Genomic DNA, 23,431 nt, shown 5'->3' with positions numbered 1-23,431 from the left:
GGATTGATAGACTTTATCTGTAGCGGTAAACAGACAAGTTAAAAAAAGCTAGCGCCAAATCCTGGTAGCTAAGAATTTTTTCATTGACTGGTGCCATAATTAACTTAAAATGTAAATGTAGAACCACCCTCTACCTCCTCCCCAACCAAACCACAGAAATGTGTGTTTTAAGAAATAATTGATTTTGATTCAAATAAAAGAAAGTTTAGCACCCATAACAAATAATAACCTCATAAATAGGCTTGTTTTACTCCAAATCTTGCGAGTGTGCAGGGTTTTAATCAGGACAGGGAGTGTTGGGTTAAATAATTAAGATACAATACTGAATGCTGATATCTCATCACTTAAAATTTTGAGCTGCAGTATAAAACTGATTTTGTATCGGCTCTGAACATTGGCATTGGTCGTATTCATAGAGGTGCATACATGAAATCTGACCATTTAACCCGTCTTTCAGCATTGGGAGCAGTGGGCGGCTTTGAAATGTCCAGGGAATTGTAGAAATGTCAATTATGACTGGGCTGCTTTCATTCTAAAGGAAAGAAAGGAAAATCTATAGGTGCTGTTGGTTGGGTTGAAAAGGGGATAACTAAGGTAAAAATAATATTTGGTAAAGCAAAAATGTTATTGTATTTTGGCAGGTGCATTGTGTTGGATGAGCCGGATCAAAACTTGAAAGGAGGCCCAGAATTTGCCTGCAGCGCCTGATCCATCGTTCATCGATGATGTTGATGTTTTCAGCGATGGTGACTAAGGTAAGCTACGGCTCCTTTTAGACTGGAGGTGACGTGTCATTAATTTAAGCACTCTGTTTTGGAGGTATCCTTCCACCTTGGCATACTACTCACAGTTTTGAAGAGAGTGAATCGATTTGTCTGCCTTTCGGATATTAGATATAGACTCTGTTTATGTGGCACCACGCCAGGTGGGAATTTTTTTATCCCAGTTTGCAACTGTAACTAAGCAAAGTTATATCAGCTGTATTTTTTAGGATGACTTGGAAAAACAAGGTCTGTGATCCCATTGCAAGGTTTTTAATACAAGTAAGTGAAGACAAAATTTTTTTTCTGATATTACAACGAATGCAATTTAACAACAAAGCAGGACTACAGTACACTTGATATAGTCTACCTAAAAATCTTTAAAGCAATACAATAAATTAAGAATAGTGACATTTTATAAACTAAGAAGATTCTCCCTCTTTTATTTTCGCTAAAAATGAAGAGTTATATCGCAAACTTTCTCTTGTGAGGAAAATTGTTTTAGAGCTGTCCCAGTGTTTTATGGCCCAGTTATTTGGTGTTTCTACATTATTTTGTGAAAGAAAATCCAGATCCACAATTAGCCGTGAGCAAACTAAATTCTGCAGGTCTTGAGATAAATCAAGGACAATAATGAATTCACATGGGCAGCTCTGATGTAAGTTCTGGCCCTAAATTAATCATTTTTCTTAATCCAAATTAATTCATATACCTGCAATTGGGCTGTGTAGCTTTTGACAAATAGGAGCTTTAATGCTGTCTGAGCTAAATATAAATGGCCATAGAGGAGTCACACCAAGACCGTCTTTAGGCAATTGTTCTTTTGAAATGACTCATTCTCTTTCTAGCTCTTAATGTCCACGCACAGTAAGAGAGTGACCCTTTTTGAAAACTGCACACTTCCCACTTGCACATGCCACATCTACAGTACAGTACATCATAAATCAGTTTTTTCAGAGGCTGCAGCGTGCATTATTTTTATCAGCCATAATTACCAAAGAGTTTGTGATGCTGACTCAGAATCACTACCCTTTCCTGCACCATCAAATACTTGACTAAACATGAGTTCAGAATCTCATTTCTAAATCCTCATACTTGTCTGTGTACACAATCCAAAAAATGGATAATGGTGACTTGTTTACAACGACCCGCTGTCCTACCAGACGCAGACAGACAAACGTTAGCGCGCCGCAATCACCAGTCAGAAAAGCATCTGATGCTGATACCTGACCGCCAGTGACTCATCTACCCTGCCATCATGGGTTGAGGAAGAAAAGCCTTACAGGGTGTTTGAAGAAATGCTGCCAAGCTATTTTAAAATGCAAGACTGACCTTCAAGGAAAGGAAGCTGACAACATATCAGTGTCTACTGCTCCCCAAGCCCCATGCCGAACCACATGTCTTTAAACCATTTCAATGCTGATGAATTGCCTTACAGTTATATGAAATGGAAAACACAAAAGTGACAATGAAAAAAATAAATTAAAAAAAAATCACAAAATAACAACAAAGAAAGAAAGCATTAGATTAACTGCAATAATAATACATTCTTAAAGAGACACATTGAAAAGTTTGTTAAAACACAGCAACACATTTCCTCCTTTCAACAACAAATGATCAAAACATTAATATTCAAAAATCTGCGGCTAACACTACCTGGACAAGGGGCAGTGTTATTGCAAACCCTTGATTCTCTTAAAGGACCGCTGCAGTGTGTTCCGTATGGTGAGACACATGTTCTTGTTCGCACCTGCGACCCTTGACCGCATGTTACAGAGCATGAGCTCCACTGGGACCACTCCTCTGGACCTGATTCACCTGTGTGGGAGAAGGGTGACACTAGTTAAATGCAGCAATACGGTCCTTGGGCAGGGCTTACGGGGCGGGGTGGGGCAAGGTGGGCAGGGTTGAGTCAAATGGGGGAGGGGCCAACATGAGTCACGTTGGGATGAAGTGGTGTCTTTAAGATTTATAAGAACACTATTAAACAGTCTATACTACCTTTATGTGATCTTTGATAAATACTGAATCTGCAGCTAAATTCTTCTGACTAGTAATTTCATTTGTATGCAACACAATAAAGTGCTTTGCAATTTTAGACAGCAGGTGCATTAATAATAGTCATTTTAGAGTAGGCGAGATGTGTCAGTGAATCAGCCTTTTTAAAACAAATTTAAATGTGCATTTATGCAAAGATCACAGTGAAGGCACAGCTATGATTATTTTTATATATATATATATATATATATATATATACAAATGTAACAGTAGACATCAGGGTTACATCTAATTTCATCCGTAAAAAAAAAGAATTCATGCATTTCAATGAAACCCAATAATATGCTTAACCAAAGTAAGACCATAAAGAAACAAAATTTTATAAGAACATGGTGACATGCAAGAAAGACTGAGAAAATAAAATGAAATTGAATGGGTGTTAGTTCATAGAGAAGCCTGAGATATGGGTTCCCTTGCACTGCAGCAAACTATCTAGTTTCCTTGACAACAGAACATATTAGGTGTTTTAGACGATGGTTTCAAATATTTTTCAAATCCATGTTAACCTCTTAACTCCCAGGGGTGGAGGAAAATGAGAAAGTTAGCGGATTTTATTCAGCAGATTGCAGTGTGTAAATGTGACTAAAAGCACACTCACTTGTGAGTGTCCTCAAGGCACTATTTTAGCTGCAGAATAAGAATGGATTCTGTTTCTATTGTCCAGGCCTTTGTGCCAACATGGAGCTTTTGGCAAGCAGACTTTGAAGTAGTTCAACTCTGCATTCAGTCAAATAAGTCATTAAATAATCATACATAGCATTCGGTAGCAGATTAGTGAAGAGAAGGATCATAGTTGTTCATTCTTCTAAAAATCTCTATTGAGTTAAATTAAAAATAATAATTAGAAGAAACAGCATTGAGCCTTTAAATCTTCGTTGTCCAAAAGGTCCAAATATCAGAAAGCCATGAAATGCTAAATAAAGCTGTATATTTGGATGAGGCAGTGTGGTGATTTACAAAGCCATGGTAGCCTGAATGGAAAAATAATAAATTATTTGGTGACAAGTGAATGGACAATAAAATTCCTGCATTAGAGTAGTCACCGAATAATTGATGTTTGATTATGTTAAACCCTCAGGTGAAGTATTCATTTTCTTGGAGGCTTTGGGCGTTAGAGAAATAATTTAATATAAAGAAGAATTCTTTCAATTGCAGCTCTGAATACATTTATGTCATTTGAAGTCATCAAATCATAATATAATTTTCAACACAGCATGTTTTAAAGTAGTGTCTTAGCATGCTGTATCAAGGACACATAGATCCAGCCAAATAGGGATCTAAACCCTGCCCTTAATTTTGCAGATCATAAAATAGACTGAAAGGTGGATCAATTTATTAAATGAGGCAGTACAGGGAGAGTAAATAGTGTGAGAATGAGAAACAGAAAAGCACAGCGATGCGAGTCGACAGGGAAACAACATACCTACGGCGTGTGTAAAATGGGGAGGTGTTAATGGGTAAACGTTAGTACTGGTATGTCCGTATGGTGTGTCGCAAATTAAAATGGTAATGAAAGGAGTTCATAAACAATGACGGCAATTTAAATGGAACAACACATGAAAAAATTAAAACATTTCCCAAAAAATAAAGAATAAAATCTCATATATATATATATATGTATATATATATATATATATAAACCCACCCACTAGAAAAAAGGGTTTGATAGATAGAATAAAGCAACAAAAAGAAAGATAATGGAAGCAAAATTCAGGTTTTGCTTTAATATTGCTGTCACTTATTCCAGTACTTTCTGTTTATTAAAAGTGCTGAGGCAGTAGATTGTAAAAGTCCTTATGAATTTAGATAATTTCTGTTCTTTTATTGGATTCTACACTTGGTTAAGCAACATAGTCTCATTTTATCTCTAAGGGCAGCATCTATCAGTTCAACTTTTGCCAAGTATGTGTTTCATATTTGGCTGAAGGGGTGGGTTTTTCATTGAGTGACATTTAATTTATCATGCCTTAGAGGAAATGATTAACTGCATTTGGGCCTTAGTTTTAAACTGCTGTTTAATTAACGTTCCATGAATGTACTATATGAGTAATCCACTTGCCAACTCACTATGTGACAATAAAACAAACAGACCCACAAAACTCAATTAGGTTCTATATTCAAAGTAAATACTCTGAGAGAAATGGGAAATTTATCTTCCTACTTCATATGTAGCAATAGAAAATGAATTGGAAAAAAATAATAATGCAAAACATTTCCACTTAAAAGGTGCAGTACAAGAGAGAGCATGCATGATGAAATTAAGTTTAGTTAACAAAATAAAGTAAAGAAACATAACTACGGTATTACCAGTTTGTGCCATAAATTTAGCAGATTCAGCTTGCTCCTGCAGGGCCTTTGTGTCATGAACTGATCTTGGCCGCTGACTTTTTACTGTATGCTCTCCGATCATTCCATATTCTATGGGACAAAATAGAGGTTCATATGAAAGCTAGGCTTAAACATGATTTTCTGAGAACAAAAGCTTATTACATACTGTTTTTCAGGATGTTCAAAGCAACTGCAGTACATGGCTAGAAACAAAGACCACACAAGTTTGTATTTAATTTGTCCTTTACTCTAGGGCATAGAACAATGCAACGAATTTATAAGGGTGAGTTGGGAGTATTAATTGAGCTTGAAAGCACAGCGTAGACACATAGCAAACATGCAAATAAACTCACATCGGTTTTTAAGACTCTAACACTTCATCAGACCAGTTCCCTCCCTTCCTCCCTCCCTCCCTCCCTCCTGCACACCCAGAAAAGAAAAGAAAACAAAATGAAAGTAAAAATGTGTAAGCCATCAGAAAGCCACAGAGGAGGGGGTCATGGACATAACATGCTATTGATCCACAGTTTCCTCAACAGTTTTTCATCTTTGCAGGATTTTTTTTTGGTTAACTCAGTCTAAAATGTTGTGATCCTTTGTTAAATTAGGCAAATGTATTCTGAGCTGTATTCATTACAATGCCCTCTTTGTTTCCCATAAAGGGACAAAGAGACAATGAGCACAATGTTCTGATTCCACACTGAGAAAAGCGATACTTGCACTATTGCATTTTGTTAGGAATTTGCATCAGCTGTTTCAAGTAAATCAGACACACTGTGAAACATTTATATGTTACTTACTTATTAACAAGCTGATGCAAATTGTCTTCAAACTCATTTTAATTGAAAACTGGCATTACTTCTAGCAGTGTGGTCCTAATGAGGTGATTATATAATTTGCAAATAGGCAATGCAGGTGATAAACAACAAATTCACAGATAGCTTATGTTAGTACATTAGACAATACAATGCATCAGCCATTGATAGGAAGGATGTTTGAATCTTTGCTTCTAATCTAGTTTGTAGCGTCAGTTTTCTGTGTCCCCCCTACAGCAAACTGTACGCCTAGAAAGACTGACCTCCCTCACAGGGAGCCTTATCTGTCATCTCGTCTGATCATGTTCCACTGAAAGCTGAAATTTTAGGACTAATTATACTGTAAATCTCTTGACTACAAGAGACGACAGTTGTCTGATCTACGCATCAGACTGTTGGCATTAACCAAATTATATCAACAAACATGTTCCATGATTGGATTAAGAAAAATAAATAAATAAAAAATGGGTTTTTGGCGACATTCAAACAACATCATTTCTCAGTATAGCATCAGGAAAACTGTGTTTACATAAATAATTAGAATAGAGGGTATAATGAAAGGAGAGAAAGCCGCCAGGTAGAAACAAACATTGCAGCCTTTTGATGCTGATTGGGATCTTCAGAACCATGACTGCACAAAGTAAGGAGCTTCAGAAGCACGTTCAAAGGTCTTTCTCTCTGATTTGATCCTGTTCACATCTGTTTTGCTCAAATTGAGCAGAAAGCACAGTGTGAACTCTCTCCCGGACGAAAAATGTGCAGGTACACTGATGGTTGGACAAACCGAGAGCAGTTGATCTAACGCTCAGTCATGCAAGGCTAACGACTGTAGATACTTTGACATGTTATCTCTTTACTGTGTTTTGGGCTCTACCCCGTGGTGTCTTGGATCAAGAACCAGTCCCCTATTTAGTAGAATAAAAGGGCTGTCTGGTTTAGTCAGCCTGAATGTCTGTTACTTTGCAGGAAATCGGGCAAAAAGCAGGGCCCACTGCTTTTTAATGAATTTATACAAGTGAAACTAAACACTAAAAGCTATGAGACAGCATACAATAGCACTTTCATTTCACTAAGCTCAGTAGAGCAGGATGGATGTAGACAGTACATTAAAAATTACTTGACTTATTGTAATGGTTTTACTTTTCAGTAAAAGTCTATGTTGGAAAAAAATAGTTTACAAATCATTATAGACACCCTACTTTCCTGTATTGCATAATGTAGCAACAAAAGCAAGTACAAAAGGCAATAGAGCTTTTTATATGTGAATATCCCTAACTGTATACTGAAAGAAAATAATTCCTACCCAGCTCTCTATTGTGCATCCAGAAGCAACAGTTCCTCTATCAAGGAGGACATATACAGAACTGGAGGCTGTTATATATTGTATTATCCTTTTTAGATACTAATCATCATGCCTGGTTTCGCCTATAATTGGTCTTAACTCCATCTTACCTTTGGAAAAGATTTGCCTCTGCAAAACATTGATCAACTCAGCCTATTGAACAGTAGCCTGACAGTCAGTCACACCTAATCTAATCTAGCTCTCACCAGCTCATGATGAACAATACAACAATGCATTGAAAAATGAAAGAGATTATAAAAATGTCATTAAGTGTGATGTCAGTAAGATACTCACTGTGTACTCATTACAGAGCACACCCGGCATGAATCAAACTTCACACATTTTTAAATAGAGGTTTGTCATCATGGATTCATCATTTCATCACTGATGTTTGAGTAATTATATCTACATCAGTCTGGACAGGAAGCTATTAAAAATGAAGCTCAACCTGTTGGTACACAAATGAGATCTTATGATGCCACAAAGATCTTAATCCTAACTTTGTTAGTAGAATGGAAAAAAGCAGCATGTCGAAAACATGAGACCAGAAAAGTCCTGAGAAATAAGCACAGCGGTTTAATTGAACTACGAGGATTGTATTCAAGCCCGTGGCTGTATAACCGCAAACATCAGACACAAACCAGAATTATAATCAATGGAGGGCCAGGCTGTTTGTCATTTGTCAAAACGGAACAAAAAAAGACGTGTCTTCACTGCTTTACAAGGCAGAAAGCACAGATGATGCATTTAGCGTGTCATTACCTTTCAAACATTTCCTCTGTTTGAGACAGCATCATTTCATGTTTTGGCAAGTATTCAGAACTTTTTAACTGTGTGTTTTTAAGAAAATTAAGTTTAAGATTTATGAGGGGTCTGTCCTTCAGACGGAACTAAAGAGATTACTTATTATTGATATCCATCAACCATCATGTTTCAACAGCAAAGGAGAGACAATGGCATTCAGTGAAATCCATCACTGTTCGCTTTCTTTCCTTTTGTGTTGATTCACATAACCTTGATGGCATGCGTCACTGACAAAGCATGCATTCTGCGCTTGACAATTAAAAAAGACATTCCTTTAGGTCTTATAGTGACCATTTATTCATCAGAATTGATGAAACTGAAGAAGCGGCATTGCTTTTCTGATATAAATTTGTATTAAATTTGCTCAATTACTTACATGACCTTGGCAGACAGATCAGCAATAGACACTTTTCATTTCACGACGGGTAAAGCATTTTAACACAAGGCCCCGCAAACATTTAAAAAAATAATTAATCTCCAACAATCTGGACCAAATGGACCAGACAGAAAAGAAGGAGTTGCTTCTGAAGAATATTAGTTTTTAATAGTAGACCTAAAGTGGTTTATATCCAGAATATTATGGATTATAGTCGATGCATGCAATTGGTAACAACTGATCGGCAATAAAAATGTACAGCGAGCAGTCATATAAGCTATTCTATGTTGCAAATACTGTAATGGAAAGTCAGTCAATGTCCAGTGTGCTGTATTTACTGAACAAAGTGAGGGTAAGGGGCCATTATTAACATCATCATTGCTGTCATCATACTAAAATAAAACGGTTCTTTTTATACAGATACAATGTACATGGAGAAGCGGGACTCCTGGTCAAATATATACTTGTACTTGCTGGATATTTTCATAGCCTTCCTTTTCCTAGACTCGTATCCAAACACTGTATTTTTGGAGTGCAACTATCTACATTATTTCCTCTGTGTTTTTCCCTTTAGATAATCCTGCCAACTCCATGAAACAAAACCTATTTGGTAGCATCAGGACATCACCTAAATATGTCTCCTTATGTACCTTCTCAGAAGTTTAGTGTAATTGTCAGCAGATTCACTGATGATTCGTGTGACTCACTATAGATACACAGGAACCAAAATAACTCCTTGTCAGTCTCAGCTTCATGTCTCTCTAAGATTCTTAACATTGGCTTCTTTTGACAGCCTAGCCTTCCAAGCAGGCTAAAGCGAATGTGGCCAACATCTTGTGATGCTGTGAAATAGGATTTTGACTGTGTGTTTGACAATATTATTTATCTAATATTTTGGGAGTCTCTTGTATATGAGCTCACTGTCACAGAAAAAACAGTTACCTAATGCTCCACGCAAACACTCACCCACAAGCACAGACAAAATAACCCGTAAACCCTCTTCCTGTTTCTTGTGTTTTACATTTTCAAAAGCTCCTAATTCGCTAAAGGAAGAAGCTGAATTAGCGCTACATTCAGTAACACTGCGCAACATCAAACCTGCAATTACTTCCAGTAAGTGCAAAAATAGATCTTTTAAACGGTGCAAGAAAAAACTGCATGCTGCTGCCACGATGTGCCATCAATTTATAATGGCAGCCATTTTGCCTGCTTGTCAGGGATTATCAACAAATCAGGTGAGTAATAAAGAGGTTGGGGATGAGATTAGGCTATTTCGAGAAATAATGCCTTCCTCTCAACTTTGAGAAACTGAAGTGATTCAGTGGCTAGTCTCGGGAATCAGGCTGCTTTGCAAGTTGATCTTATCGTGAGATATGTCTGGCTGCACTAAAAAGGAAAGGAGAATCACTCTTCTGTTTCAATCAGCTTTGGAAGCTAGATCTCCAGAGGTGCATATGTTAGCAAAGCCAGCGCTGCATGCAGAAACTGCCAAAACAATGACAACCTCTGGTCCAAATGTAACAAAATGTCTGCTCAAATTACTGGCGCTGGTCACCACTGGGCTATAACCTCAGCAGGTGACAATAAATGAAGGTTATAACAGGGGATACCAGGGCTCAGATCAGCGTCAAAGATGTGCAAACATGGATAGTGCTGGACAGTATTCTCCTACCCATGCCAAACTATTCATGTGAGCCTGATTATGTGGGCTCAAAGCTTTCCTTACCCATCACAGCTCATTGATGCTTTCAAGCTTAATTAGTGGCTATATTTACGCTTGATTTAATTAATGTCCCACTACTAAGTACATTCAGTACACATAACAAACAAATAAAGACTCTGCACGCAATCAAAGAGAAAGAAAGTTCCCTGTGTCCATGACCTTTGTCATCACTGAGGCTTTGATTCATTGCATGCAGGGAATTTTAAGCTGACACACCGACGGTAATCACGCCTGCCGCAGAGAACCTAATGGAAGACATTTGATTTCCAGGTTCCTCTTCACTGTGTGGACACGTTCCATGTGTAATTTTATCGAAAGGCAGTAAAAGCCAGCCCCATGTCCAATGACTGATGTGTCTAACCTTGCATGAAATGAGCCTTTACTCAAAGGCCCCTATGAGTAGCGTCTATCAGGGGATCTCCGCTTCCTGCCGTCTATGCATTCCTGCCTGACTGCCTGACTGACTGACTGTCACAAATGTAGCTCTTAATGAGAGGCACTTCATTACCGCTACACTTTGAAGAGTGTAAGTTCCCAGAATAGAGACAAGCGTACAGTCCACTCTACGCAGACCAGCAAGACGACTACCTCACTATCCCGTGACTGTCTTTGATCAGCTGAGCTGAGACTGGAACATTTTGGTCAAATGTAGTGATAATCTGGATTGTAAGGAGCATAAATTACATTTTAGATATGAGACCAAATAGGAGAAAGGTTAAACTTGTTCTTAGCTTGTGATAAATAAGACATAACCAAAAACTATACCAAGGCACATTTTTTTGCAAAAATGAAAAAGCCTTTAATAAATGGGCGTAGTGTGTATATGTGCTTCAACTCACGTGTCGTCTTCTGGGCACGCTTTTTATTTTTAGATATATTGGAGTTCTGTTTCAGTCATTTATTACAGTGGGAATATGTTTTAACATAAAACGATGCAAAACTAGAATTAAAGACATTAGCCTTTACAAATGCTGAAAGCAAGCACATGCTGAAACAGTTGTGTAATAATTTAAAGGTCTAGAAGTTTTTGTTTGTAACAACAGCGTCTGTTCATTGGCTTGTTTCCTGGAGGTATTAAAATCTGAACATCAGTGCAGAAATATGATCAAACTCTGTTCTGGTTGATTATGTACTTTAAAAAAAACAAAAAAACAGCAATTACAATTAACAACAAAAGAAAGAAAATTTATAACAACAAAACCAAAGGAAAGCAAAAAGAAAATCATGTTTTTCGTCATTATGTGTCATAATGTTACAGTGGAATACATAAAAAACAATACATAAAAAAACATCCAAAACACGTTTATTCACAAGTAAAGACAGATTCTAGTATGTTTTACTTATTCCAACATTTTAGAGAACATTTACTTTTCTTTGACTAAGTATCAGTGTTTTAGACAAAACTGTGAAGATTACTTTTTGATGTCAAAAAATTATAAGAAATACGATGATGATGTTTATGAAGGAATGAACATGCATCATATTTTAGCTCATTAACACACTTCCACATCCATACTGGGACTGAAGTGTTTCTCGGACCTCAAAATCGGACTACCATTCAGAAACGATCTTATAAGTCTCCTTACATGTCCTCAATGTATCTCCTTACACCCATTATACAAACCCTTCACCATTGATGGGACCATATGCTTGTGCCAATCTAAAAAACTCAATTAGTCCTTCATTAAGAAAATGAGGGGGTTGCACGGAATCAGATACAAATTACGAATTGTCCTCTGAGACGTACAATTATCCATCATATTCCTTCTGCCATCTGTTTGCTTCCTGTTGACTCTCCTAATGACTTAGATTGAAGCCAAATTAGAATTCTGTGCAACTGCCACTGCACCTCATTGAAAAGTCATGTGAACTCACATAAAAATGGAGAGTGAGTGTGGTGAGACAAGCGCTCAGAATACAGTCTGTTGTAAGTAGAGAGGACATATTTTGTATTACTGATGGGAAGGCAAATGAGTGGTCGGAGATTGCATTGATAATTTACAGCACAATGCTAAATCACAAGGTTATTGAGCAGTACCTCACAAAGCAACCTAGATGGAGCTCTGACGTTATCAAAGCACGGCATCAAGAAGCCCTGTTGCTGGGTGCCGTGAGCAGATCATTCCCCCTCTTTTCCGTACACTTCAGGGAACAGGCCTCACCAGTCCGACTTCATATCATTTCAGCTCATCCAAACGTGTATAAATTGAATCTCTACTCTATCAGACGCCGCACAGTTTAGATGCATATTCCACAGCTTAAACACTCTACTCTAATAATCTGCCATCACAAGAATCAAAAGCATCATCCGCATTACTGTAGTTGTAAACGAATGCTGGCTTATCAATGTCCGGAAAGTAGACCTGATCTAAAAAAAGAGAGGGGAAAGAAATTGAAAACAACAAGAAGAACAAATTAAGATACACATTTCCTTTCCATCTATTCTATTGGTTTTGATAAAGATGTACCCTCTGCATCATAATGTGAGCAATGTGTCGTGCTTTCAGTTCAGCTGCATGATGCTATCAGAAAATGGATCCGCCTATGGAGCATTTTAAAGTGAAAGCAATGCCAAGATTGCAGCTTATAACTTGCAAAATCACCAGCCTTTTCAAAAAGCGACACTGCTGAACCACCCGTGACTAAAAGTGGGGCTGCTGCAGGGACACAACTGAAAGGACTACTGTGCACCGACAGAAACAAGGATGGAAGCGGATTACTAATGAAACCATTTCAGAGAGAGAAGTCACGTTATATGAATAGTATAGAAACTACACATTGTACACTGTGTGAAATGCTGAGGCCTTCTCAAATCTGGGACTTTAGTCAGTTGCTTAAAGTATCTCATGAAATATTCTCTTGTAAGTTTTGGCCAATTGCCTCAAAACAAGAGATTTTTTTTCTTTTTGACCAGCAGGGTATGATCTTAAAATTATGAATGTAAATTATGCATAATTGTCTTTGGGGGTATGCTTTGCTACAATGCTCTTGAGAAGGGACATTGGGAAACAAAAATGGAAGCAGCTTTTGGCATCACTATAGAAACACACAACCCCAGTAGATGACCTGGCAGTCACACACACTGCCAAGCTCAATGCCACCATGCCAAGCAATGCATCTGTCAAGTGAGAAACATGACACATTTTTTAGCACCTTTGCGATTGCAGCCAATTTTCAAAGAGCATACCTTGTCCTTTTCTAAGCTATTTTGCTTGGCATACCAAGTAGTGACCTCCATTAAATAGAGTCATGGTTTGTCGTCCATGGAAGCTCCTCACTAATAAACAGGAAATGATACACCTACGAAATTAAAAGAGCAAAACACAATATAGACTCTGTAACCATGGATTCAAATGTGGTTGGATGGCCATATTTTGTAGCCAGATAAATCATTTCCAACAGCCCCTAATGAGACTTTCATAATTCATGCTGTCAGCCTTTCCACAGCACCAATCATGTCCGATCCTTTTGCAGGGGTAAAACCCACTGCTTCAGACTGCCACCCTGCATCTATCAGCACAGGGAACATTGTGTCATATGCAAGTTGGTCATGAGGAAGATGCCTGCAACATGCCCTGTCTTTGCTCATTGGCCGAGCTCATGTTAAAGCAAATACACTCTCCAAAATAATTACAAAGACACAGTGGTGATGCTGAAATGTCCTCAGACAAGAGCACGAGAGCAACGCGATAGGATTTTAATTTAATGGATTCTGATGCCAAGTCTGGGAGCAGCAGAACCATCACAGTTCTTACAGGTTTGAAAGCCACACTTGGCTGCTCTGGATTCTATTCACTGCCTGTGTTTTATAACTAAACACATCCAGTATATGATCTACAATGACGTTAACTTGATTATTCCCATTTCAATAGAATTTGTCAAAATCATCATTTGTTCACGCGTTTAGTTTTAAAATCAAATCAAATTGAACCAGATGAACAACAGCTTTGGCTTGAAATCCAAACACAACATTGTTTTTTTTTCTTTTTGGTTTAACATAGCATGGCTAACACTATGTCATAATTTGTATACTAAGCCTGCATTAATGTAATTAGAGTTGAATTCCCACAACCTCAGACTGTTTCCTTTAAAGTAAGGTTGGCCCTCTAACCTGTGGTGTTTTCTATTCTTTATTTAGACTGTTGTAAAGGGTTGAGAATGAGGGCAAATTATGAACACAGGAGAGAAAACACTACTGGGATTCAGTCCCAGGACAAAGAGGGCAATTACTTTGAGAGTCAGGGGATTTAACCACCTCATGATCTCTGGAAATCCAGAATATTTATGAGATCACACCACACAATGTGACCATGTACAGGGTTCAAATGTACCTTCTGTAGAATGTCTCTTCCAGGCTTTTTCAAAGTGCTTTTGTCAAATATTTTCTGAATAAGAGGCAATGTCAAATGAATAGTGCCTTTTTATCATGAAAAACACTCACAATGGTAAGGATCAACATTGAAATAGCATCTGAACTGCTGTACTCAAAGTCTTATTTTTCAAACTTTTTCATCCCTTTATCAAAGAGATGCTAAGTACTGTTAAATTAATAGAGCAAAATAAAAAAGCATTATCTTAATTTTAAATTATGCTGAATAGCGCTGTTGAAATGATGCTGAGTCTTTGTGGAGGCTAATTGTAATTTCAGCAGGGCAAAGTAATTATGTGAAATAAGAGGGAAGAGCACATTAAAAATAGGAATAATCAGTTCATGTTGTTTTTATTTGTATACCCTTAAAGAGGTCTCGGGTTATTATCCACTCAAAGCTTTTGGAATCATAAGAACTGATGAAAGATCGAAGAGTAAACTAATGGGAAAACATTCCCATTCATTTGCACATTTGTCATTTTTTGTGTCTTTCTCCTCGACTATACAGTATGACGGACATGTTGTCGAGCACATGCAACTTGGTTTGTCTGTGTACAAAGAGTTCTATTGCCAATGGTGGTGGGAGAAACAAAAACATCACTGTTCTGGGTGAAAACAGCATTCATTCATCAATAGAAAAAAAGAATAAACAACTTGTTTGACAATGTGACATTAACAAAGATGTTTTCTGTAGTCTGCCTCATCTTTCTGGACATTAACTGGATCATGAAGTGGATTATTTACACACTTCACTGGGGTTTCTTTACTTTAAGATGGTAGCAGTGCACTGTAACCATTTCAAAGTAAATATCTTTGTGCATGTAAATAACTAAATGAGCACGCACTAGAGGTAATAAATCAAAATGTGAATGAAAACAAACTGCCAGCAAAACACTCCACAAACAGAATGCAGTAATAATCAATGGTGGCTGAACCTGCTGGTTTATTTTTTTTATAATTTCCCCATCCACCATCATTGCCCAGCCACAGTAGAATTAGAGCTTGGCGATTGCAGTTTATTGAATCAAGTTTGGATTTCTGCATAGTGAAGTTATTCCAAGTTTCAAAATGATCTCTTGTTGCCATGTCGAGCTGCCAAAGAGCAAAGTTGGCTGCAGCAGCTTGAAATATACTGTAAACACGAGTAAAAGAAATCTGACTCATTGGCTAGAGGCTGAAACTGCAATCAGTCCTTGACCAGACCATGACATTGTATCTTTGCAGAAAAAGGAGAGAAATATTTTAAATATACTAATGAACCAAAAGAGAAGCCTGAATCCTCATCAGGTGGCTTCTAAAAAGGAAAAGTATCTCAATCAAACAGAAAGGCCTTCTAACTTTGCATAGCCTGGATCAAATCCTAGATGGAGTATGAAATTACTAATCAGTGACAGCTCCTTGTTATATGCAGCAGCAGAGGCAGCCAAGAGTGACATTAGTATTGGAAATTAATTGTTTTTTAATGTGTATGTCTCCATCGTCCACCACCACATAGCCATGCACCATTACTGCGGTCAATTAGCCATTCAACATCTTACCGTTGGCCAATGTATGGAATTGATTACCACACCACAAGCTCTCCCTGCAGCCTACCACGTCCAGAATATTAAGTGTTGTGTAAAAAAAAAACAGAAAAGTAAAACTCAACAAAGTAAATTAAATCAGCTTTAACCTAAACATGACTGCTAAATCGTTTTCCACCCAGAGGCCACTACCAAATCTGCATCAAAAACAGCTACGGCAGTGATTCACATTTCCATCCCTAGACACACAACACAGGTCTTATTAGAGACTTAGACCTGTGTGCCAAACAAGTGCAGCGCTAAATCTTATTAAAAAAACTTCCATTTTTGTTCTCGAATATGGGAGGAAATAAAGTCCCTTCAACTCAGCCTCTGAGCTTTTTTGGCTGTGATGACATTAAGGATGATTGAAGTGCATTATCTGGGCACACAATGGCTGCTGTCCATTCAGCTGTGCTCTACAGACCACTGAAATAGGGAGCTGGAAAGACACTTACTGCAGAGGAATGTAGAGTTTTAGAGGCCCATGACACCCATGCCCCCCAATAGCTTTGGCTGAATAGCCTGTCTGACCCATTGTCAGCCAGTTCACGCTATTGTCGATCTACCTGTCTGATATGCAGTCAAATCTCTCACATCTTCCACCTCTCAGCAAAGGTGCTGTGAGGCTTAAAAAAGTGTTTTAAAACATATTCCTTTCTTCCATTCAGTGATGGTACCAGGTGAAGCGGTTAATTTGCAGAATAATCTGTCTCTGCTATAGCAAGAATTCTACATAATTTCTCGCAGTTTATTGGGATCTTGCTTGGATGCTTCTCACAGTGTTTAAATAAATCAAATTGCTTGCAATAACTCCTAATTTGGTGAGATACTTATGATGAATTAATGTTGCTGTGTACATGCATGAAATAATCAATACATACACCGCTGTCAGACTGGAGCATCCAACATTTCCTTGTGAAGGCAGCTACTTGTTCATTCTATGTTTCTCACACAGCCAACAGCGTGTGATCTGTTTGTGAGGCCGAATGACAAAACCATTTCCTTTCCACTTCCCTTGCACTTTTGTGAAAGCAGCCTTAATGAGCTTTTCAATGCAAAAAAATGGAATGGAGGCCCATATTTTTCCCACTCTAATCAGCAAAGGAAAAAGATGTTTTTTCATGCACTCTCTTGCTCTAATCTACTTAGAATGTATTAAACTAGGCAAAAGTTCAAGGACATCAATAGCTACATCCCCCCCCCACACGCACAGATAGCTGCTTAGACAGTAAAAAAAGAGATTGAACACCAAATAGGCGAAGGAACAATTTGAGTCCTGCCTATCTTTTCACCTCATTATGGCATTTAGAGGCACTGATGAATGCATATTTTCTATATTTCCTCCTGATTTTAAAACAGACGGCACTGAATGGTCACATAAATCAACTCTATTCAGCCAGTAATTGAATCTCCATGGACATAAGATGATGTAAAAATAGAGGGTAATCAGAGGGCACAATGTACTATTCTTGTATTTAAGGAATATTATGCAGACACAAAATGGAACTGCAGAATAATGACCGGATGATTTTTCTCATTAGACACAGTCTACAAATGAAATGCTGTAAATGAAAAATAAAACCTCTGCATTTGAACGTGAAAAGGCTATCTGTAAAATTACATGCTTAATATATATGGAGAAAACCTAGTTTTCTCTATATATGGCTGCCTGTGGTGATGAATTTCATGTCATAGATCTAATTCTCAGCTAGTCTTACATCATTGTGGCATATAAACCCAACACAAAATTGTGTTAAAAAATGGATTTGTCATGTAATTTCTACAACTGGAAGTGATTTTGTTCTGTATGTATACCCCAGTTTGTAATAAAAGAACACACATAACTCCATTAATACATTAAATTTCCAGTGGGACAAGCAGAAGTTCAGCATTAGCCTTCTAGATACAATGACAACTTTTGTGAATTGTCTGACAACTAGCTGCATTATTAGGAGCAGTACATTATAAATTAACAGCAACTGAAATCTATAAAATCCAAAATTATATTTTCATACATGGGATTTAACACTACTACTGTCCTCTACTGGGTGCTATACAACTTGATGTTTTGTTAAAGCTAATAAGCTTATTATATGGCTAAACCACTAACAGTGTTGAGTGTGATTGTATTCGGGAACTCTAAGGTTGTTTGAATTATTGATAATCTCAAATTGTGTTTATGCCATACTTTAAGAAACATGTAAGCACTCTACCAGTACATAAGTGCAAGTCTTTGTATTAAAACCACTGTTCATTTCATCCAGTCCTCTGCTTCTGAATACTTATTCAATCAAACACACTTGGAGAAATTGTAACCATGTCTTTTCTTGTTCTTTGCCCTAAAGAACCAGTTTCTGATCATTTTGTAGAATATGTAATTCATATGTGTGCAAATAATGATGGTGAAACATCTTTTTTCATTTTTTTTTTTTCAATCTATAGATTATTTGTTTCATTAAATATTATATTTAGGGTTAGGGTTAAAGTAACTGCCATCCTGAACTAATTAAAATAATCACAAGTCTTCCATTGTCATGAAGAATAGGTCAACCAGTATCCTGCTATATCGTCATGCTTCTCTACAGAACTGAAATAATTGGTCCATTAGCCAGACTGATTATTTGATTGACAGAGTAGTATTTTGGCCCCTATTTCGTTTTTCGATTCATATACAAGTCATTTATCAAGCAAAATGCCAAACATTCGTTGGTACCAACTTTGCAAATGTCAAGACTTTGCCTTTTCTTGCATTCTAGTAAACTAAATTTAAATGATTTGATATTAGGAATAATTAGGAATTGCTGTGTAGTTGTCTATGTCAATGTCCTAAGACATTGTTTCGTGCCTATGTATTCTGCTTTTGCTTTGTCAGTTCAGTTGAGTTCTATATAGCCTTGCTCAGGACATTCAGCTCCAAAAGGTCCCATAGAAAAGCTCTGCTGTGCGCTTCGCTTAAACAGAAGTGGGACAGTTAACAAGACCTACATTTGCATACCACCACTACAAATATTGTTCTCACCAACCGTGAAGTACCAGTGAGCCTCCAGCCTCAGGGGGCAGTAATGAGCCCATTACACCTTAGCGGTGCGCAATCAGGGGAATAAGACACCACACACCACGAAACCTTTTTGGACAAGTGACACAAAGGGTAGATTAATGCTTTATCTGAACTGGTTAGTTCTGCAAATTTATTGTCTGATTAGCAACCCCACCTCCGCACAGCTGCTTCCAGACACTTTGCTAAAGGACCTTGTGGGACTGTCTCATCCAGAAGTTAAATAATTGTTGTATACACTATTGTTGGCACTGCAGTAAAACATCAATCTCACACACATTAGCAAGACTGCAATATGGGGCAAGCAAGCATCACTCAATACAATGCGAGCGAGTGCCATTTGAGGTTATGGGTAAAGTGTCAGATTACAGACCAACATGAATGACTGATTGATTTACTGACTGTCCAACTGATCAATGTGTTCATACCTCACATTTGTTGGTTGCTGGCAGCACAGAACATTTCCCTGTGCTTAGAACAGTAGCAGTCAAGTTGCTGCACTGATGGTCTTGAAATCAAAGAGCCAGATTGACAGAAATCTGATCCAAATTAAATGTTGCATCCAGGGCAGGCAATCACCTTTCAAAGGGGGAAGGTTGTTCACTGGCCCCGCCTTTAGCTCAGTAATAGAGAGCTAGAGTACAGCCTTCTTTTTTAAAGTAGCCTCTGTTACAACTCAGCCAGGCAATGTACTGAAATGTGATACTAGTATTTTTATCCTTATTCTAAAATAGATTAATATCTACTATTGATAGTGGAGAGTGTAAACAAAGCACCATGCCAAGACTCATGGGAGCTGTAGTTGTTTATTGCTGACAAAATTGTAATGTGAATATAAACATGTACAAAACATACACAGCCTACTGAGGGCTGTAGCCTACTCCGAGATAAAGAAATGCTATGCTTGCCCATCACATGGCTTTTTTTATCTGATGCTCAGAAGAACTAGTCCAACAGCTCCCACACAGCCAAGCTGCTGATCTCCAAACAGTCCTACCTTCCTAACCAGCCAGCTACCCACCACAAGGCTCAATCATACAAGATGTTCCCTTGTTTGATTTGGTACAACTGACAGATGTATCTCCTCTCAACTATATGTCTGGCTAACCTTACCAGAAGTATAACAGTAACAGTTTCACTATAACTCAATGTCTGGTAATAGGCATTTCTGAACCAAAGAATAACTACTGTACATTGAAGATGTATGTACTATATAGCATACCCTAACCTGTGTACCCAGGATGCAACAATACAAAACAGATTTGTGTTTCCCCTTTTTAAGTGTCTGCACCGTAGATTAAACATAACAGAGCAATTCCAATTCATATGGGACTGTTTACATAATGTTATTGATTTGTCTAGTCCCACAAGGCACAATTTTATTGCTAGTTGTGGTTTTGCACATTAAAAAGCAACATATTTTCACTTAGTGTCTACAAAGCCATTTTTCATGGAAACAATTAGCATTCCCTGCTGTTAATTTCCAGTGGCATTCCTGAGGGAGACAGCAGTGACATTAGACACAGATCTTTTTGCTGATAAGCTTTTGTACCATTTGTAATCGCGGTCATACTGATGTCTATTTTTGGACATATTAATCAAAATTAAATAATCAGTCCATTTTAAGACATACTTTTTATCATCACAAGCTAGGACAAAGGACAAAAGATTGACATTCAGCAAAAATCTTTTTTTCTTAACACTGGAACTAACAACAAATAATTAATGTTGTGATTACAGATCCATTGCTATGTATTTTGGTAATGATCAAACAAAGCAAATAATGGCTTTTCATTCAGTGAGGATAATCATTCTTAAATAAACAGTATATATGTAGCTTTTTATCTAATACACACTGACATGTAAATAGCTAAAACTAACGACAAGAGACACTTTCTCCATGATTATATTTATAAGTTAATGCAAAATGCAATACATTTCATTTGAAGTTAGAGCAATCAGCAATTCCAGTGTCTCTAGGCACCCCGCAGAGACAGGAGACTGGATTCATTATATGACATTCTCAATAATGCATTAGGCATGAGCCCTTCTTGTTTCTCCTTGTTTTAATGTCTCTGTCAACAGTGGCTTGTCAGCTTGCATCGAGTGACCTCCTCCATGATCAACTTACGATTAACTGAGACCCCTCGCTTTGTGAAAGCTACATTCTTACCACACAGCGGAGACACATACGTTCTGTCACATCTTAAGCATTTCACACATCCAGCGAATGGAAGTCACTTCCAAAGGGGAATCTCACAAGTGCACCAATCAGTAGGAGATTTTTCCTCATTATATTTGATAGCAGGCTGCACAGTTATTTAAGGCTGCAGCTTCATATCTCACTTTTTTCTTTTCACTCATTCTGTTACTGTTCTTTCTTTTACTTTGGAGAACTAGACAATTAATGACATTTCCAACTCCGTCTTTAAAAAGTACAGTGAACATTTAATTGCAAAGCACTGTGCATAACAGAGTACCTCCATAAACCTCATATCTCTGAAGCTCAGTCAACACAGTGCTCATTTCACAAAAACAATATACCTCATTGCGTCTATAAAGTGCTAGATGCTATATTGTCCTCTTTGAGGGTCAGCCTACACTTGCATCTAATTATACTGATCTAAGCGAGAGCTTTATGTGCAGTTTAATGTTCGCAGGGTTCACTTCCTTGAACCATTAAAACACCATTCATTTTCAGTTAAATATAAATTTGAAAATCATCACCCTCACTGTCATTACAGTGCAACTAAAATGTTTTCTGTTATTCTCATTAGCATGTGTAATATGATGACCAACCACCATTATAGACATTGCAGGTTGTATTTACTGCTTCACTGATGAATTGATGTGTTATATATGCAGGTATTTGGATCATTAAGAGATATAGCAGAATAGAAGAAAAATAATGAAAAGAAATTGACACATTATCATCAACATCACTAATCACCATAATAATTAAACCGCAAGCACTTTAAATAACCCAATTGCCCTGGCCTTAAGCATGCTAGCAGCTTGGTTCTAGGGATGGCAACGTTGCATGCTTGCCATCTTTGGTCCAGACTGAAATGAGAACAGCTATTGGATGGATTGTCGTGAAAATATTTTACAGACATTCATGGTCTTCAGAGGATAGATCCTATTGACTTTGATAATCCCCTTTATTTTTCCTCTGGTGCCATCAGAAAACCAAATTTTTCACATATCTTCTGAAATATCTCAGCATTTACAACAGACACACAGGGTTTCTAATAGATTTAGTGGAAAAAATGAGTGTTAGTCAATGAAGAAGCTCTGGCTCTAATGACTTTGATGATTCCCATGTTTCCTATGGTGCCATAGAATTTGATAAAGATATTCATGGTCCTCCTCAGGACGAATTATAATACCTTTATATTTGATGTTATCCGATGACTTTTTATCTAGGGCCATGATCAAAATTTGAATGTGTCCAATACTTTGTTTAATGACCAAATCCCTGCACTGCATATACCTGCTAAACATCATTGTGTTAACATTATCATTGTGAGACGACATTAGCATGTAGCTCAGTACAGTCTCACAAAGCCCCTTGCATGGCAGTGTTGATTTTGATAAATGCTTGTGATTGTTTTCGTTAGATTTAGCTGATAAACAGGTACAGCAACAACAATTGTTTCCCAAAATTCGGAGAACTTTCTATATTTACATGACACTTTTTTATCCACCACCTCTTTCCTCTAAGCCCACTAGAGTCACGCCTTCTCTCTATTCAGCAGCATCTCTGAGAGAGGAAGGGGAGGGCATAGGAGACCGCAATGCCACAAGCAGCACAAAGTGCGGCTTCTAGAGTTAGAACAAGAAGACTTTTGTTGGCTAACTCAGTGGGTTCATTGCTCTGATGTCTGCTAGATTTGGCTTCTGTAGTGTAAAATGACTATGTTTATTAATGTGAGTTACCGTAGGAGCAATGCTGTTTCCTCTTTCCCTTCCACTCAAAATCTAACTAAATCCCATTGAGGGTTAAAACACTGCCAAGTTTCTTTTAGTCTTCCTTTACTTCCACACTGCATCCATTCCAATAGTCTGGGTCAGGGATGAGGCACGTATCTGGTTTGTTTGTGCGATATTGAGCTGGGTCAGTTCAGACAGTCTCAAATGCACCAGATGGGTACAGGTCCAAAATGAGCTAACCCGCATATCACTTATAAAACGGCTTCTTAATTAAATCTAAAAAAGAAGAAAAGTGAATCGGA

General features: G+C 37.6%; 1 protein-coding gene across 15 annotated transcripts in view; it reads right to left on the bottom strand.

Moving 5' to 3' along the window:
* Positions 1-23,431, bottom strand: part of adgrb3 (adhesion G protein-coupled receptor B3) — a 111,122-nt gene that overhangs the window by 59,767 nt on the left and 27,924 nt on the right. For 11 of the 15 annotated variants that reach the window (XM_068724087.1, XM_068724101.1, XM_068724109.1 and 8 more), the window contains exons 3-4: positions 5,127-5,237; positions 2,418-2,579 (exon numbers count right to left, since the gene is read on the bottom strand). The exons of 3 other annotated variants lie outside the window; for them this stretch is intronic. In XM_068724087.1, coding sequence (XP_068580188.1) covers positions 2,418-2,579; positions 5,127-5,237 — 273 coding nt within the window. The remainder of the gene's footprint in view (positions 1-2,417; positions 2,580-5,126; positions 5,238-23,431) is intronic. One more of the 15 variants, XM_068724093.1, reaches the window with a different exon arrangement.

Source organism: Cebidichthys violaceus, unplaced genomic scaffold, assembly GCF_023349555.1.
Source record: "Cebidichthys violaceus isolate CVI_PGR_0920_01 unplaced genomic scaffold, fCebVio1.0.p SCAF_10, whole genome shotgun sequence".
NCBI lineage: Eukaryota > Metazoa > Chordata > Actinopteri > Perciformes > Stichaeidae > Cebidichthys > Cebidichthys violaceus.
This window is presented reverse-complemented; position numbering and strand designations above follow the sequence as displayed.